Source organism: Ochotona curzoniae, unplaced genomic scaffold, assembly GCF_017591425.1.
Source record: "Ochotona curzoniae isolate NIBS_2020 unplaced genomic scaffold, NIBS_Ocur_1.0 patch361, whole genome shotgun sequence".
Taxonomy (NCBI): Eukaryota; Metazoa; Chordata; class Mammalia; order Lagomorpha; family Ochotonidae; genus Ochotona; species Ochotona curzoniae.
In genome coordinates this window covers 191712-210461 of record NW_024466930.1, presented here as the reverse complement: position 1 = coordinate 210461, position 18750 = coordinate 191712, and the positions used below count along the sequence as shown (strand labels likewise).

At 37.5% G+C, this 18750-nt stretch overlaps 2 protein-coding genes across 2 annotated transcripts; one reads left to right on the top strand and one right to left on the bottom strand.

Annotated features, from left to right (window-relative positions):
- Positions 1–1063: 1063 nt before the first annotated feature.
- On the bottom strand, positions 1064–1996 carry LOC121167331 (olfactory receptor 2G3-like). The gene has a single exon (XM_040996783.1). The coding sequence runs from the start codon at positions 1994–1996 to the stop codon at positions 1064–1066; it is 933 nt and encodes a 310-aa protein (XP_040852717.1).
- A 9294-nt stretch (positions 1997–11290) lies between these two features.
- LOC121167304 (olfactory receptor 2G3-like) lies at positions 11291–12232 on the top strand. Its single transcript, XM_040996754.1, has one exon. The coding sequence runs from the start codon at positions 11291–11293 to the stop codon at positions 12230–12232; it is 942 nt and encodes a 313-aa protein (XP_040852688.1).
- Positions 12233–18750: the final 6518 nt, after the last annotated feature.

Below are 18750 nucleotides of genomic sequence, written 5' to 3'. Positions count from 1 at the left end.
CAGTCCCACCTTAAGGGTCAGCTACTCTGCATCTGATCCAACACTCAACTAATATGCCCAGGAAGGCATGAGTCACGACGCAGGCACATGGGTCCCTGCTACCCAAGTGGGAACCTGAAAGAGTTCCTATTATAACCTACATGTTGAAAGCATTTGGACAATGAAACAGCAGCTGAAGGCTCTTTCTCTTTCTGTCATTCTGCTTTTCAAATAAGTAAATGAGTATTCCTAAAAACATAAAACTATGCTCATTTGTGGAATGCAAACACTCAGAATTAAAATCATGCTTGTGTATTTTGTCTGAGATTCCACACTTAGAGCTAATAAGGTTTGTTGTAACTGTGTCAAAAGTAATTGAGAACTATTTGGGCTGATAAGAAATGCGTAAGAGAGTTACACAAGTTATTTTATCAGTGCTTTCACTGATATTCAATCAATATTCAATCTCATAGCCCATTTCCCATAATAGCTTCTTCTGCAGTTGGGGGACATCAGAAAAAATTCTGTGTGCACATAATCCTAGCTGCTCCTTCTGAATGAGCAACAATCAACATCCCCTGAAGAAGAAAAATAGCTGGAAAAATATGGCTTTCCAGGAAATCTTCACTCTTTCATGTAAACTGTGAACAGAACACCTATTCCCAGCAGCAGTATTGAATATGAGATCTGGAAACCAATTATGTCCATGGTAATAATAAAAATTGTTAGAAAAAAATTATTCCCATAGTAAGAAATGAGTTTTTCATAATGGTGTCAACATGTTCTTAGATGTTAGAATAGTAAGTCTAATATTAATGAAAGTATAATGATAGACACATATACACACATACAAATGTTTACCTCTTTAAAGAGTCTATAAAAGGCACCTGAAAAGTACACAACAGTTCCAGAAAAGAGAATAATAAAGGCTGAGTAGGTGTCTTCAGAATGGTATTAAATTTCCCATTCAGTCTTATTTAGTAAATTTAGTCATTGCTCCTTACGTATGAAAAGAGAAAGGATAACTAGATCATGTCTCAAAGCTTCAACTTCTGAGGGATTCCATGAGTATGCTCACATCCTTCTAACTTGGGTCTGTTGTCAGCAACTTTTTGATTGCCCACTTAACTTCCTTGTTTCTCAAGGTGTAGATCAAAGGGTTAAGCGATGGTGTTACTACAGTATAGAAGAGGGTAAGAAATTTGCTGTGATTCTGTGTGTACTTGCTTTTGGGCTGGATATAGACGGCCATGATGGTCCCAAAGAACAAAACCACAACAATAAGATGGGACCCACAGGTCCCAAAGGCTTTTCTCCTGCCTTCAGCAGATTTTATCCTCAGCACACTCCTAGCAATGCAGCCATAGGAGAGCAGAATGAGTCCCAGCGGCATAACCACAAAGAGGACAGTAGCTATGGAGAGTTCGTTTTCCAAAAACGTTGTATCTACAGAGGCAATTTTAACCAGGGCAGGCTCCTCACATGTGAAGTCATCCACTCTGTGGTGACTACAGAAAGACAATTGGAAAATGAGAATTGTTTGAACTGTGGACTCCACAAAGCCACTGAGCCATGCTATGGCTGCTAGCTGCTTGAGAAGCTTTGGGTGCATGATAACAACATAGTGGAGGGGTCGGCAGATAGCATTGAAGCGATCATAGGCCATAACTGTTAGAAGGATACACTCCGTGGAACCCAAGCCCAAAGCCACATAGAACTGGATCACACAACCAGTATAAGTAATAGTCTTCTTGGGACCCTTGAGGTTCCAGAGCATTTGTGGAACAACGCTGGTTGTGAAACAGAGGTCCAGGAAGGAGAGATTTGAGAGGAAGAAGTACATGGGGGTGTGGAGCTTGGGACTCAAATAGGAGACCAGTATGATAGCTGTGTTTCCCATCAGTGTCAGAGCATATATAATGCAAATAACTGGAAGGAGAATCATCTCAAGCTGGGGCTGGTCAGAAAAACCCAGTAAGATAAAAACTGCCGGGGTGCTTAAATTGATCCCATTCATTGCTTCTTAATTGTGAATCACCCTTTTATTTTATCATTCCTGCTTTATTCCTATTGAAAGAAAAATCAAATGCAATTACAAGTGAAAGAACAACAAACTAAATAAAACTCAAGCAACAAAATATTGCAAACTAAAAAATGATAGGTTGACTTGACTTGCTATACAGAGAAAAAATTGCATGTCATTAAAACATCAACTATAGTCAAAAAGTATGCAAAAAAGAGACATTATAATCTATATATGCAGATTTGAGACATAAAGCAATTTACCTGAAAACAAAATACATTGGCAATTCATGTTCACGTTGTGAAAGAGGAAAGAACCTGAAAATGAAATGATTATGACCTATACAGTACCTAGGAGATAGACAATAGCTGTTATAGCTTATAAACTGAAAAACACATAAACTAGGCAAGACTAGCAGAGAAAATACATAAGTAAAAAGGTTATAATATTTAAGCAGGCACACCTAGATATGACTACCACCGATAGTCATTGTTTTCCAATGATGTAATTAACTCTTGAAGGTAGAACACGTAAGAGGGTAAAGTAAAGAAAGAGTTGTGTCATCCATTGGTCTGCTATCTTCATAAATGCTATTCTCTGGAAGAATTCATTATTCTCAATAGCAAGATTTCTATCCTGATGACACAATACATATGCCTTAAAACATTTTATTCATTTATTCATCAATTTTCATTTTATTTGAAAGTAAAAAACAAAACAAAACAAACAGCAACAAAAAGAAAACAACCAGTCTTCATCTGGCAGTTTATTGCACAAATGCTCACAGCAGCCAGGGCTGAGCCGGGCTGAAGGCAGAAGCCTGGAAGCCCAGGTGAGTCTCCCACGTGGGTGACAGGGATCCAAGTTCTGAATCATAACCTCCTGCCTTGTGGGAAATGCATTGACATGAAGCTGGATTAGAAGCACAGGAGCCCACACTTGAACTAGGCATTCCCATTTAGGATGCAGGCTTCCCCAGCAGCATTATAACAGCCGCACCAAATGCCCCACCCTAAGATATATTTATTACCAGAGTACATGAATTTAGCCACCAAACTTAATCTGGTAATATAATATAATGTCAGCTGCATAGAATACGTAAAGTTAAGTCAAGCTATTAACATGCAAATATTAAGAAATGCTGTAATGAAACTGAATACTTCTGATCAGCCAATTTAATGTCTCCAAAATGACTGCAATAGATGGATTACTATGAGATTAGAATATCTTTTAAAAGCTTCCTTAAAGTGAAATTTAAAAAAATCTTTCCAATGGAAATCTCAGACTTTCCCAACTATTTTTACTAAAAAACTAAAAATGAAATTCTAGGAATGGTGGACATCATTCCCAAACTCAGGTGATTATTACACATCCAGTTTTGTGAGAATATGTGCCTTACTTTGATATTCAAGGTAATAATAAATTGTATGCTGAAACTTTGCAAAGGTAAAACTCTTACAGGTCTTAAGTAGAGGATAATAATCCTAGAATTGCGATAACAATTAAACAGAAACTATCACGCATACTCACATGGCTTAGCATTGTCCACCTCCCAAGTATTTTGAATGTTCTGATACCAAAGAATTGACATTAATTTTTGTGGCATGATTTCTTCTGTTATTGATGAGAAAATGAAAGCACAGTTGTTGAAGGATTTGGTGCTTACTGGAAGAAAGACAATAGTAAGCAGCCTCACTTGGCATAATTCTGTTGTCCCAATTTCTTCATAGGAATTGATATGTCCATAAATAACTGATGTTTTCCAGGGAGGAGCCACAATGACATTCCTTCTCTCACTTTCACATTATTTTTCATTATTTGTTTACTTTTACCTTAAAGAGTTACAGAGAATGAGAGTCAGAAAGAAACTTTCCATCCACCGGATTACTCTGCAGATGGTTGCAGTGCTCACAGCTGGGCTGGTCCAAAACAGAGTCCGAAACAACTTCTGGATCTCCCACAAGACTATAGGGGTCCAAAGCCTCGAGCCAGCCCCTGCTGCTTTCCCATACCAATATCACAGAGCTGGATTGCAGCAGCCAGGACTACAACTGGCACCATATGGATGCTGAAGCTGCAGGTAGAGGGTTTGTATGCTACACTACCATAATGGCCCCTACTTTCATATTCTTTTTTTAAATTCTTTTATTTTGGTAATAGTTGATTAGGGCACCAAAATGTCTTGTCTGCCAATTTACCGTATCTAAGAATATTATGTTGTTGAACGATATGTGAAAATGTTCTTCTGTTAAATTAAAGGGAACCAGTTCTGGGTTAGCTTTAAAAATGAACATTCTTTCATCTCTTTCACAACACAGAAGAGTAATCCTCACCTTTTTGAGAGACTAACATGTCGAGGCTGTTAGTGGATTTGATGAGAAGTTCAGTCCCTAACACTGTCCCAGGAGTGCCAGTGGAGAAATCATGGATGGGTGACTTGTTGACACAACCACTTTTCTATTTTTAGCTCACACTATTTTCACGTAGATAATATCCACATTATTCATTCAAGACACATCCTGGGAGCTCTTTCCCAGGTAACTTTCAATAATGACCATTTTCAAGAGAGAAATAAGTCTCTGGAGAGAAAAAAAGAGCCACAGGGACTTGTACCTCTATATCCACAAGGAGACAATCAGTTGCACATCTCAGCCTACACATCCACATGCACAGACCCCTTCAATTTGTTATCTTTAGCAGGAAGGGGCATTCTACTGCTTAGTTTCTCAACTCTCCTATAACTAATGTAGTTAATCGATATGTTAAATTCCCCCTATTACAAGTACTTAAGAAGCTAATATAGTTTAAGATGATCCCTTGCCATGGACTTTCTGTGTTCTTTCCTTCCAATAAGCGTGTTTTTTATGAAATATGTAATCACACTCTAATAATGAAGTGTTCATAATACCTATTTTCCATATAATATTCCGCAAGTTTCTACGGAAGGTGAAGCCTTACTCCAATGTAGTAAATTTTTCATTGGATTCAGATAGTACTAAATTAATTGGAAAATATTTAGACCAACACATTTTCTTCTCTTCCTTGATTTGTTGCTTGAGAAACACTCTTGATTTTGAAAATATTAACTTTTTTTTTAAAAGAAATCAAACTTGATACATATTGACTTGTAGATTACTCTAACTTAATGTCTACTGCACAAATGTGTTTGGAAAATGAGTGACTGAAGCTGATGTTTCCTTTTATGCTGAGAATTTAGCAGTGTTATATCAGCAGTAAATTTATAAATTGTTTTCTCTAAAGAATCAGATCATCCTTCAAATGCGTACTGTTTCATCTCTGAAAAAGTACATCTGCACGATTCACTACAAAACTGTCATTCCATTAAGTATATTTCCTTTCTTTTTTTATTGTTATTAACATTGTATTATGTGATACAGTTTTATAGGCACTGGGGATTCCCCCCACCCCTCCCACACCCCTCCCCCCATAGTGGATTCCTCCACCTTGCTGCATAACCACAGTTCAAGTTCAGTTGAGATTCCTTCATTGCAAGCATATACCTAGCATAAAGTCCAGCATCTTATTGTCCAGATAAGTTCAGTGGCCTCTTGGGGAGACCTTCTCTGGTCTGAAGGTAGAGCTAACAGAGTAAAGTTCTGGTCAGTTAAAAGCCCCAACAAAACATCAGCATCAATATACAACGTTATGGAATTAATTGACATAGTATTGAGTAAACAATATGTTAAAAATAATGCAAGTTCAATTCTTCAAAACATCTGGGTTGAGACAGTATCAATGACAGGTTCAAAAAATAACAAACAACCAAACAAAAAATTACAGGTTAAATCAAGGCAAACATGTGGTATCTAACCTTTTGGGATTCGCTCATTTCCCTTAGCATTATAGTTTCCAGTTGGGCCCATTTAGCCACAAAGAACTGCATTTTGTTTTTTTTAAAAGCTGAGTAGTATTCCATGGAGTAGATGAACCAAAGCTTTCTTATCCAATCTTCTGCTGATGGGCATTTCAATTGCTTCCATGTTTTTGCTTAATCTATTAAAATCGCAGTGGTGGACCCCCTTAATTCTTTAACTGTCTTGTATCCAAATACACTGGGAGTCAGGAATTCAACACATGGGTAGAGGGCCAAAATTCTGTCTTAACACTGTTACCTTTAGAATGTTAAAATTTTGCCATATTTACTTTATTTGTAGACGTATATAGTTGTGCTATTTTTTTTTGGAAATAACAAGAACAAATTCTTATGATTGCATTCTAACTGAGCATTTGATTAAAAACCAGAAATATTGTTTTTCCTTAGTAAAATTAACATATAGCATGATGGGAGAGTTAACATTTTTGCTAAAACAGCATTAAGAAGGCAAAGAATGTAAACATTTATACAGTATGATAGTTTTGCTGAAGAGAATTCTTTCTACAATTTCCTTTGTTTATTTGAGAGGCAGAAAAACAAAAAGAGTAAGCTCCTTTCCATGGGCTAACTCCTGCATGCCCACACCTGCCAGGAGTGGGACTGAAGCTGGGAGAATGCAACTCAGTCCAGGTCTCTTACTTGGATGACAGGAATCCAGTGACTTGAACGGAAGCATCTCCTTTCCAGGTGTACAGTTACAGAGTTCTCGAGGCAAGAGTAGGAACTGGGACTCACATTCAGGCTTCTAATATGGGACATGGCTCCTTTTTCTGCTATACTGATTATCTGCCTCTATGTAGAATTCTTCATTAGCTGAATATATATACAAGCATTTCGCTCCAGAATTAGATATGAAATATATTATTCAACCCATTCAGATATAATTTTGCATTTTGAAATTCAACATATCTAAACAAAATGATAGATATTATTCCTAAAAATAAATGATTCAATAAATTACTGTCTTCAAAGTCTAAAATGTTCAGAACAAATTATTATCCCTAATAAAAAAGTAGAAATTGAAGAGAAAAAGTAAAATAGACTGAAATCTAGATTATTGTGTTTGTATAGAACAATGCAAAATAAGCTGATGATGCTATAGTTTGTCTAGAGAGCAGACAATGACATTTTGCATTTATGATTTTGTCAAGTGTAAATACCTAGTCTTTAGGTAAGGTTGTGTAGGTGTTGCTTTATTTTATTTTTATTAAAAATTGCTTGTGGATTTTTTTTGAAAAAATATGTGCACATCTGCATTTGTGTGTTCAAATGTTTTCACATTTTTACATCTTGAACTTTCGTCTATCAATATTGAGATATATAAGATATTTTTAAAGGTATGTGAGATTTTTCCGGTCAATGATCATAAGCCAGCTGTTAAGAAGTTATAAAATACTTTAGTTTCTCTATATTGAAACTTACCCAATTTTGGCTCCAATCACTTTCCTCAAACAATTAAGTTACAGAATACATTGCCATAACCCACCATATCTATGAGACAGATACAGAACATACTCCATTTTTTTAAAAAAAAAAAAAAGGAGATTGATTGAATGTTTGATTCATTCACTCATTCATTTGAAAGGCAGAATGATACTTTCTCCTGGCTTTTCTGGAAGGAAACTATGGGATGCAGTGAAGATGGTAAGAACCAAGTCTGTGCCTACTGACCCTGGAATAGTAAATAATCTCCCACCAGGGACTGCGCAGTCTGCCTTTCCTACGTCCCAGGAAGCAAAACCCACCAAGATCAAAAATGCCCATGATCCCACTCATTCCTCCATTTACTTGGAATCCCTCAACCCCTAGAAACATCCCTAATAACCCAAAGTATAAAAAGGCCAGCCTGCTCAAAGACTGGGCCTCTGCCACATGTCCAACTCCATCCACAGAGGCAACTGGCCATCCTCTGTGGATTTATTTTCCTCTTTGATAATAAATCCAATCTGGCTGTGAATTCCTTCCATGTCTCTCTCTCTTATGCATCCAATTCCTTAGAAGTGGAAGAACAGGGATTCACACCTGTCCTCTCTTACAAATGCTCGTCTTGCATGTCACAGCTTAACATGCTACATCACAATGTCAACAAACTTGTGGCACAGTAGGTAAAGCTGCCACCTGCAGTGCCAGAAGCTTCCTGGCTGCTCCACTTCCAATCCAGCTCCCTGTTAATGGCCTGGAGAAAGCAGCAGAACATCCCAAGTGTTTGGGCCCCTTTTCCTCATGTGGGATAATGGCTAAAGCCTTGCCTGTCCTGGGTCATTGGGCCATCTGGGTAGTAAATCATTGAACAAAAGATCTCCCCTATCTCTCCTTCTCTCTTTGTAATTCTGACATTCAGAAACAAATACGCAAATCCTGTTTTTTAAAGAGCTGTACTGTGAAATAACTACAAATGAGCATATTTGGCTGCATTTTTTAGGCACTATGCTCAGCCTTGCTAGAAAAGCAAGAACATGAGCCTGGCATGACAGCCTAGGGGCTAAATCTTAGCCTTGCATCCATTGGGATATCATATGGGTGCCAATTTTTGCACCAGTTGCTCCACCTCCCATACAGCTCCCTGCTTGTAGCCTAGGAAAGCAGTAAAGGATGGTTCAAAACCTTGGGACCCTGAACTTGCACGGAAGACCTAGAAGAAACTCCAAGCTCCTGGCTTTGGATCAACTCAGCTTCAGCCATTGCATGCATTTGGGGAGTAAACCAGTAGACAGAAGAATTTTCTCTTTGTCTCTCCTTCTCTTCATAAATCTGATCTACCTCTCCAATAAAAATAAATAAATAATAAAAGAGGAAAAAAGGCTAGAATATTTAGAGTGAATACAAGTATTTGCATGTGCTACAAGTATTTCTCACTCTTTGCAGTATATGTATTTAATGCATGCACTAAAACTGGGAAATTTGGAACTTTCCCATATACACCTGTGTTTATGATTAAGGGATTAAACTAATGCTTCTTATTTAAGTAGAAATTGAAAAGTCTAAATTGTCATGAGGAAGTTTTCATCATCTCTCCTTTGCAAAAAAAAAAAAAAAAAAAAAAGCCCTGGTATAATATTCTTTGAAACTTTTTGCTGATGTTGTCCCAGTTCTTTTGAGAAACAAATGCAACACACAAAAGAAAAAATGTGCAATTTTTTTCATGTAGTGAAGTTCTAGATAAGCAAATCTACTTGACATACTATTGACATACTACTGAAAAATATGTGTTATAGTAATTGTTTATCATTTTTAAATAGTTATTGAATAATAAATGAAATTTAAACATTCAAGTAAGCTAGCTTCATAGGAATACATGGTCTTCTTGCTAAACCTTGTCCCCAGTCCAATTTTACACTGTTGATGTTCTTCAAATGTATTTCACAATCATCTCCCGGGCAGTGTGTCTTTGGATACTGCAAGAATAGTAATAATTACCACATTGAGAGAGCTGTGTCCTGGGACCTTTTAGGCTGCAGTGGACTGGATCTTCTTGGTCTCTCCTGATTTTCTGGCCTTTGGGGATGTTAAATTTCAAATAACTACCACCAGAGCCAATACATGGGCAATAGACACTGATTTGTGGCTCCAAGGTAATAAGCGTTTGCATTCTGTGACATAAATGTCTTTTTAGAATTATTTGTAATGCATTTTTTATTTGAAGTGTAATTATTTGAATGAAAATGATAGAGAAAATTTCTTCTTATTTGTCCACTTCTATTTATGCCTTGATTTCATGTACACATTAGGCCCAGTATGATTGACAGCTAGCGATAAACTGAGATTCTGGTTTAATGTGTTTATTTGGATTAAGTAACAAAATATGGTGTATATTTCGTGTTACATTTAGCATCAAAGAAAAACACGGTTCTTCTGAATGCCTAAAATAAGCAAATGAAATACTAGTTCATGACTGTGAATGGGTTGCTCATCATATCTTTTGAGGTATTTTGTTAGAAGCTATTATTGATAAAAAAAAATATATTGTATAACATGCTATTTCAATGGAATGGTATGACAGCAAGCAGGATGTAATCAAAAAACTAGAACAAGTATGAGATGTCTGGTTTCATTTTACTTATTGATAAAATTAAAGAACACTTTTTAAAAGTGACAGATTGGGTGAGAATTGGTCATGATACAGTATAATGAATGAAAGAATGGGAAGAGTTGTGTTTATGTATTTGTTTGCTTGCAAGGATATGCATTACTGTGTGTGCACTTTTTAGAATTATATGTATATATATTACATAGTGACAAAAGCTAGCCTGATTCGGAAGGGGCCTTCTCTCCTCCCTTCACTGCTATTGTAGCCTCATTTTGAGGGCTCAGTGACTTCCTCCAAATCCTTCACCTGCCCCTTCCCCTGATTCTATTTTGTTTTCACTGAGTCCTGCTGCTTTAATTTCTATATGATTGGTAAAACTACTACAAAATTCTGGTCACTGAACATTACTTAACAGATTTTACGTCCCTAATGAATTTCCAAAATAAGCATGAAACAATTCCTGGATATACAATTATTGACTGGGAAAACCTTTAGGGCCTGACTTTTACTGGTGCTTGGTAAAAAGTATCTATTTTTCCTAATCGTGAAGTATGATTATGATCTCTGAATACATATTGACGTAAATGTAGTTTAAACTTTTTTTCTTTACAACACCTTGGATTTTGTAAAATCTCATTAAACACCTTGCCTCTCCTAGAACGTAACAATTCTACATAGTTTTGATACAAAGAAGGTACCCCCTTTCTTCCTGGTGCACAACCTGCTCCTTATGCTGATAGCCATTTCTGCGTTCAGAATCACTTGCCTTTCATTCAATACCTTAGAAAAATGACAACCTTTCTCGTCACCACAGATCAAAAGACAGAAGCAGAATATTTCAGACTCTACTAGACAAGATTATATAATTATTATGCTGGTAGGTAGGGAATATATTTTTGAAATTATGGTCTCCTATGATTAAACATTTAGATATAAATCTTAGTACTATTAATTTCAGTACCCAAATGTTTGCATTTCTAGATGGAAATATTTTTTTAAACTGTCATTTATTTAAATACACTTAAAAAGGAAAAAAACATATATAATTCAGAATTTACTGTTCCAGAATAAAAACATGAGAGTAATCTGCATATATTGCATATTAATAATACTGGTTTTGCGATTTCATATAAATTATGAATTGCAAGCTATAAAAGGTGTGACTATATCATATATCATATCCTTTTAACACTCTTTTTCTGATTCTCTTTATTTTTTCTGTCATAAATTTTATCTTGATTTCTACTAGGTATTTTTCAGGAAATAAATTCACTTTCAAAATAAACTTAATGTGCCTTTCTGTTCTATTTTAAAATCAATGTTTTTGAATAACATTCCTATTTTCCTCCTTTTTTAAAACAACATTATGAGGATGCCCAACATAAGTGTCGAGAGAGAGTTCATACTGGTGGGCTTCTCTGATCATCCCCAGCTGGAAAAAATACTTTTTGTGCTTGTCTTAATGGCATACATTCTTACATTGTTGGGAAACACAACCATTATCCTGATCTCCTCTGAAGACCCTAAGCTTAAAACACCCATGTACTTTTTTCTTACTCAACTCTCCTTAGTTGACATCTGTTTTACCACCAGCATTGTCCCCCAGCTGCTCTGGAACCTAAAGGGACCAACCAAAACCATCACAGCCCTGGGATGCGCCATTCAGCTCTACGTCTCCCTGGCAACAGGATCCACTGAGTGTGTTCTCCTGGCTGTCATGGCTTTTGATCGCTATGCTGCCGTCTGCAAACCCCTCCACTATTCCACTGTGATGAACCCACAGCTGTGCCAGGCTCTCGCAGCAGTCGCATGGCTGAGTGGAACAGGAAATGCCCTCATCCAGGGCACCATCACCCTCCGGCTGCCTCGCTGTGGACACCGTTTGATCCATCACTTCTTCTGTGAGGTGCCCTCCATGATTAAACTTGCCTGTGTGGACATCCATGCCAATGAGGTCCAGCTCTTTTTTGCTTCATTGGTCTTGCTCCTTTTGCCCTTGGCCCTGATCCTGACATCCTATGGACTTATAGCCAGGGCCGTTAGTAGGATTAAGTCCGCGCAGGCCTGGCGCAAGGCCCTGGGGACATGTGGTTCCCACCTGATGGTTGTGTCCCTCTTCTTCGGGAGCATCACTGCTGTCTACATCCATCCCAACAGCTCTTACTCCCGTACTCGTGGCAGATTCATCTCTCTCTTCTACACAGTCATGACCCCAACGCTGAATCCCCTCATCTACACGCTGAGGAATAAAGACGTGAAGGGAGCCTTGGGGAGACTCTTTCAGAGAGACATAAGCACTAAGAAATGAAACACAGTAAATATTGATCCATTATTTGTGTCAAAGGCACTTCTGGCAGCCTCTCTCTCCACCAGCTGAAAAGGAAGAAATGCAACTTTGACAAGAAATGCTATTACATGGACTTAACCTCGGAACCACCTATGCTGTCTAATTGCTTTCTAAGCTTTCTTCTGGACCACATGTAACACAAAGTTTCCTCACACCTTGTAAGTGCCTGTTGTTCATATGACTTTGCTTTCTCACCTTCCCTCGCTTCATGTCTTTCACTTCAACCTGCCTCCTTCTATTTCTCTTTCTTCTCTTCCAGATCTTCTACTTATACTTTCTATTCCTTTCTTTCTTCCAATTTGTATTAACGTCTATGATCATTTTCTATAATACTTCTATGTTATACTCTTTTTCATTAATATTCTAGTAACTCCTGAAAATAACTGTCTTTCGTTTCCCAATTTGTCACAACAAGCTTTCATTCACCTTGTGCAGAACAATCTAGAGATTAGGCCAGAATATTTTGAATTTTTTAAGAATTATTTCATTTTTACTGGAAAGGCAGATTTACAAAGGGAGAGACAGAGAAAAATACCCTATCATCTGTCTACGGATCTACTCAAAAATGACTACAATGACTGAAGTTGAGCCAATCTGAAGCAAGGAAGCAGGAGCGTCTTCTAGGTCTCCTATGCAGGTGTGTGGTCTCAGGGCTTTGAGCCATCCTCTACTGCTCTCCCAGGCCACAAGCAGGGAGCTGGGTGGGAAGTAGAACAGAGCTCAAACACTAACAGGCACATGTATGGGATCCCAATGTATGCAAGGAGAGGATTTAGCCACTAAGCCATCACGCCATGCCAAATATTTTTATTTTGATGCTACAAAATTTTTTAGAGTTTCTACAATTTCTATTGAATATTCTCATGTGAAAGTTTACACCTGTAAAAAAAGAGTTGGCATTATTTTTTCTATATTGAACAAAATATTTAAAATGCAACATGTGTAATAAATGTGGTGATAAGTAATCAATGAATACCAGTTAACAAATTTTCAATCTTCTTTCCTGGTTATAGCATTCTTCCCATCATGATTTAAGAACTATACATTACTTTACATTGAATCTAATAAAAAGCCTTACCAATCTGTAACATAAGAACATAAGAACTAATCATGTAATGTGGTAATTTAAGACGATGTTTGAACTTAAAAAGAATATAATCTATATCCTGTTGCTTCTGTCCACTTACCAGCCACATGATTCTAAATAAATCGTTTCAGTCTGTTCATTGACACTGACATTGACCCCGAGGCTCACTCATTCCATCCCTAATGTGGGAACAATGCCAAAGGTTTGTTGTATTAAAGTAGTTAGTGGACATTTGATGAGAATATGTAAATGTTACAGTTATGATTAACAGATTATTGATTTTCTTAGTGATAATCACGATATTGGATTGAGAAGACTCAAAGGCAAATATACAAATATTTCCCAGAATAATTTTCTTTCACTTGTCAAACAGCTTTGGACATGTGACCAATATGTTTGTTAGTTGCTTATAAAAATATGCCGCTTTTTAATAAACAATACAAGAGTAATAAATTCACTTTGATGCATTAGGATTGACTCAGGATTACATAGAATATAATACTTTGCATTGACTTCTGTGCTGTTTAAATCTCAGTATGAGGAAAAATGAATTCCTCACACTAATATAAAACTCAACTTCTAAACAAAGATATTCTGATGAAAACATTATACAGCACATCTCCCATTAAGTCATTTAACTTATCTCCTCAACTACAAATTAGATTCTCCTACTATGTATATAGCACTTCAGTTTCTCATTGATAAAGTTTTCCTAAAAAGGTGTCTTAATGAGATCCATTAGTCACTTACACAATTATGCATATTTTTCTTTAATTATTATAAAAACAATCGCATTTTTCTCATTACAATGTTGGCATTTTTTATTGGCACAACACACCTGCTTACTTCATCACGCTAAAATTCAATGAATAATACATTTCTTCATCTATTTCCTTTTCTTCAAGCTCAGTTGCTCGATAATTACTTCGTTTCTTTAGAGACATTGTAATATTTTGTTAATTTTATTCATGTCAATATCCCTCTGTTCGTGTTTGTGCAATCTCTTGGGTCATTTGCCTCTACCAATTTCATAGGATGACTTTTGTAGAAAGATTTTCAGCTGTAGATTTTTCCTAGCATATCAATAAGTGATGGTTGTTCTGGTTCCAGGTAGCCTATAGTATGATGTGTGTTATTTTTTTTTCAACCATATTCAGCATTGTTCCTGTCTGTAGGCACCTCAGTGGTGTAGGCTGCAGTGGTTTTCAGGATTGCTCCATCTGCCAGAATGCAGCTGTCTTAGCTGGGGCAGATTTGCAGGTGTCTCTGGGAATATCATACTCAGCAGTGGGAGGTGGATGCACAGCAATCTCAGCATGAAGACAGAGTCACAGGTTCACTCAAGCATCTGTTGGCGTTGTGCAGCCATCAGTTACTGAGTTCTGAGCAGAGGTGGGGCTGCTGTGGTGAATCTGAGTATGTATTGCATTATATGCCTAATGAAGAAGCCAGAATGCCTACAAGTATCAGACAGCCATGTGGGTGCAAAGCTACATGAGTGGGTCTGGAAGCAGTGATCATAAGATTCTGGGAGCTATGAAGTCCATCACAAGATGCCTCAGGAAAGGTTTTGTAGGTGCTTCCTAAGACCAAGCATAGGTTGATCAGGCTATTCTGCTTCCTAGGGTCTTAGTACTATTCGTGGGGGCAGCTGTTTGCTTGCTAGGAACCTAAACAAGACATCACTATAACCAAGCTGTCCAGTTGCTTCCCAGATGAAGCATAAGATGGCATGGCATGCTTGCTACTCCTGGCAGATTCAGAGTGCAAGATGGAAATTGGGTGGAAAGGCTCATCTGATTACTTCAGCAGGGGTGAGGGCTCTTTGATTCTTTCCAAAGACTCCAATTGACTTGATCTCAGGAATGGTCAGTACAGCAGAAGCCTGGAAGAGAGAGGGACAAATATGTCCTGGGTTGATGCAGAACTTCCCATGTTGAGACCAGGCATTCTACAAACTGCAGGCCTACACAGCCTGAACACTTGACACTTGCTTTCCCATTCCCCTTCCCATTCATTGTCCTTGATTCTGGGTGGATTTCAAATGGATAGATGGGATATTGGATGCTGTGTTCTTGGTTCACTTCTGCACAAGATCATATGAATTTTCATACTGCACGACTGTGTTGTGACATTTCCTTGTAGTTCACTTGGGTTTGTTCTCAAACATCCCAATGGAAAGGTTGTTATTTCATTTGCTTATATCCTTTCTTAGCAAGCATGCCAGTCATTTCCAATACTTTATGTAAGTAAGGAAAAGTTTAACGTAGATTAATTGATGTTCTACCCAACTTCTGTGACATCATTTAGAAAAAACTATTTTTTAAGATTTATTTTTTTTTATTGGAGAATCAGATATACAGAGGGGAGGCGAACAGAGAGGAAGATCTTTCATACAGTGATTCACTCCCCAAGTGACCACAACAGCTGGAGCTGAGCCAATTCAAAGCCAGAAGCCAGGAGTTTTTCCAGGTCTCCCACATGGGTGCAGGGTCCCAAGGCTTTGGGCCATCTTTGACTGCTTTCCCAGGCCACAAGCAGGGAGCTGAATGGGCACGGCCACCGGGATTAGAACCGGTACCCATACAGGATTCCAGCGCATTAAAGGCCATCCTCAACTACTTCCCCAGGCCCACAAGTAGGGAGCTGAATGGGAAGCAGGGATGTCAGGATTAGAACTGGCACCAATACAGGATTCCACCACATTCAAGGTGAGGACCTTAAGCACTATGCTGTCGTGCCATGCCCATAAACAAATATTTTAATACTAACCAGAAAAGTAGACAGTGGTACCACAAGCATAAAAATTTGACTTATTTTAGTTTTGCTTTTTGATGCAATCATTTTGAGTGTTTTTTGGTATAAAATTTAGAGGTGTTAAACAGGAGCCAGCATTGTGGCACAGTGGGTAAAGCCACTGACTGCAATACTAGCATCCAGTAGGAGTGTTGGTTCATGTCTCAACTCCTCTGTTGCTCATTCAGCTCCCTGCCAATGCCCCAGGAAGGTAGCAGAAGTGGCCTCAGAGCTCAAGCTTCTGCCATCTTCATGCGAGAGGCAGATGGAATTCCAGATTCCTGGCCTCCCCCTTGGATCACCTCTAGTCATTGCACCATTTGGAGGATGAACATGCAAATCAAAAGTCGATCTTTCCCTTCCTCTCTGTTATTCTGCCTTTGAAATAAATAAGTTAATAGATTTTTAAAGCGAAGTAAATAAATAAAAGAGCTAAATAATGTGTGGACTGAAGGTATAGCATTTCTGTTTTGCAAATCCAAATTATGGTTCTAATCTAGAACACTAATTGTATTTAGCTACTACACTGGAAATTGAAGCATTTTCTTCTTTTGAGTCATTCATTGCCACTTCTAATACTTATAAGTGAATTAAGAAAAGAAAATGTTACAATAATAATACAGTTGTACATTTTGCAGAGGGTTTTACAGTTTTTGCTTATTTATTTCTGTTCTAGTTTTTCTGGTAGTATTATTACATGTCCAAAGTTCAATTAAAGGAAAAATTTTCTTACTGAATTTCCTTTCTGACCATAATCATGAATAATTATTTTGTTTCATAATTATTATCAAAAATAGTTTTATAATATACAGGAAATGTTAAAAAAAAAACTCAGTGACAATGACTGCATAGCAAAATCTAAGAAAAAAAGTTTTAGTTAGACTGAAGTCATAAACACTCAAGTAAATGATAAATATTATCATGGAGTGCGGTGAGGGCTGAAATATCATATATAATATGAAGGCTGATGGATAAATATGACATTTTCATTTTCAGCAGGAATATTGAAAATAGGATCATCGTGAAACAGTCATTTCATATTATTAAAATTGAGCTTATTTTCTAAAATAATTGTGTGCTGAGAAAAATATTAACCAATAATGTTACTTCAGACTAAGCTCAATCAAATAATAAAAGCAAGAAACTGTAAGAGACATGTGGTGCATAAAACCAGGAGTTCAATGAAGGAGAAGGGGAAGGTGATACTGTTCATCACATCAATGGAAATAAGAACACATGCACTTCAAGGGTCTGAGTTACTGGGAGAATTTGTCTATGATATTGTCTGTCTGAATATCCAGCAAGGCCCAGTGGGGAAATATTTGTGTGTGTGCTTTTCCCTTGAGAAACATTGTGCTGGACACCAAATAACTCCATGTTAATTAAACAGTTTGAAAATACAATTTCCCCAAGGTGTGGAGAAAGACTATGTCTTATGTATATTTTGTGTTTCTATTTTTATTTTCTCTAGGGAACTAGAGCACAGTAAATGTTTATTTTCGACAGCTTATGGATCTTGGACAGTGCTATTTACTCCAGGTGAGAAACTCTACTGTCCTGAGGTTATGTCAACAGCAAGAGTCACCACAGTAACAGACATACACAGAAGAGGACCTGAAGGAGGTAAGTGGCCTCTAAAAGACACACAGCTTCGCATCTTGCTCCTTCTTGAATTTCTCCAATCACATTACGCAAAATTGGCTTTTCTACTGATGCACCTTATCTCTCTAACAGAGTTTTATTCAAGAGTCTGTTCTGGTGACATGACAATTACACAGCATCACTGGAAATAATTGCTGTTCACATAAGGAGGAAAACCAGAAAAGGGAGCAGAGGAAGGAAAGTCTTTCATTTTGTTCATGCTTTAGTTCTGGAAAGACAGCACTTCACAACTCTATTTTTGTATAAAAGTGTCTGTACTCACGTATGTTTCCATAGAGACTTCTGTTCTACTGGAGTGTCAGATATTGTCCAGAGACCCCTCAAGCAAGTCAAACTTGAATCATGAAGGCAAAGGTTGCACATACATCACCAAGATCTAAATTTGGCTCTCTGGAAGCTAGAGAGAAGAGAGTGACTCCTCAAAACAATCAGAACAAAAAATAAAGTAAGTAGTGGGTGAGAGGAGAGGGTTCGCCTTTATGATTCCTATACACCCAAGGATCTATAAGGCATCATCCTCCTATATAAAATCAATATGCTGCTTTGTAGTCATTTAACCAGTTAGATGTTTCAAACCGTTATGTTATAGAGCAAATATATTCTTTTTTATTTATTTGTCATTTAAATCTCAGTGAAGCTAAAAAAGAGAAAAATACCAAAATAGGTAGTACATGATATAAAGTTACAGAGACCAAAAATGAGCTGGAAACTAATCGGTGAATTGTCTAACAGGCTGTCAATTCAATGAGTCTCAAAATCACTTTTGATTCTCTACTATCATTTCAGGAAGCACACTGACAAGATCCTCGATGCAGCTGTCTCATGCCCAGAGCTGGAACCCGAATGCTTGAGCCATGGCTGCTGCCTCCCAGGGACCTCGGTGCCAGGGTGGGCTCTGAATCCAGGCATCGTGCTGTGGGATGCAACTGCTAGA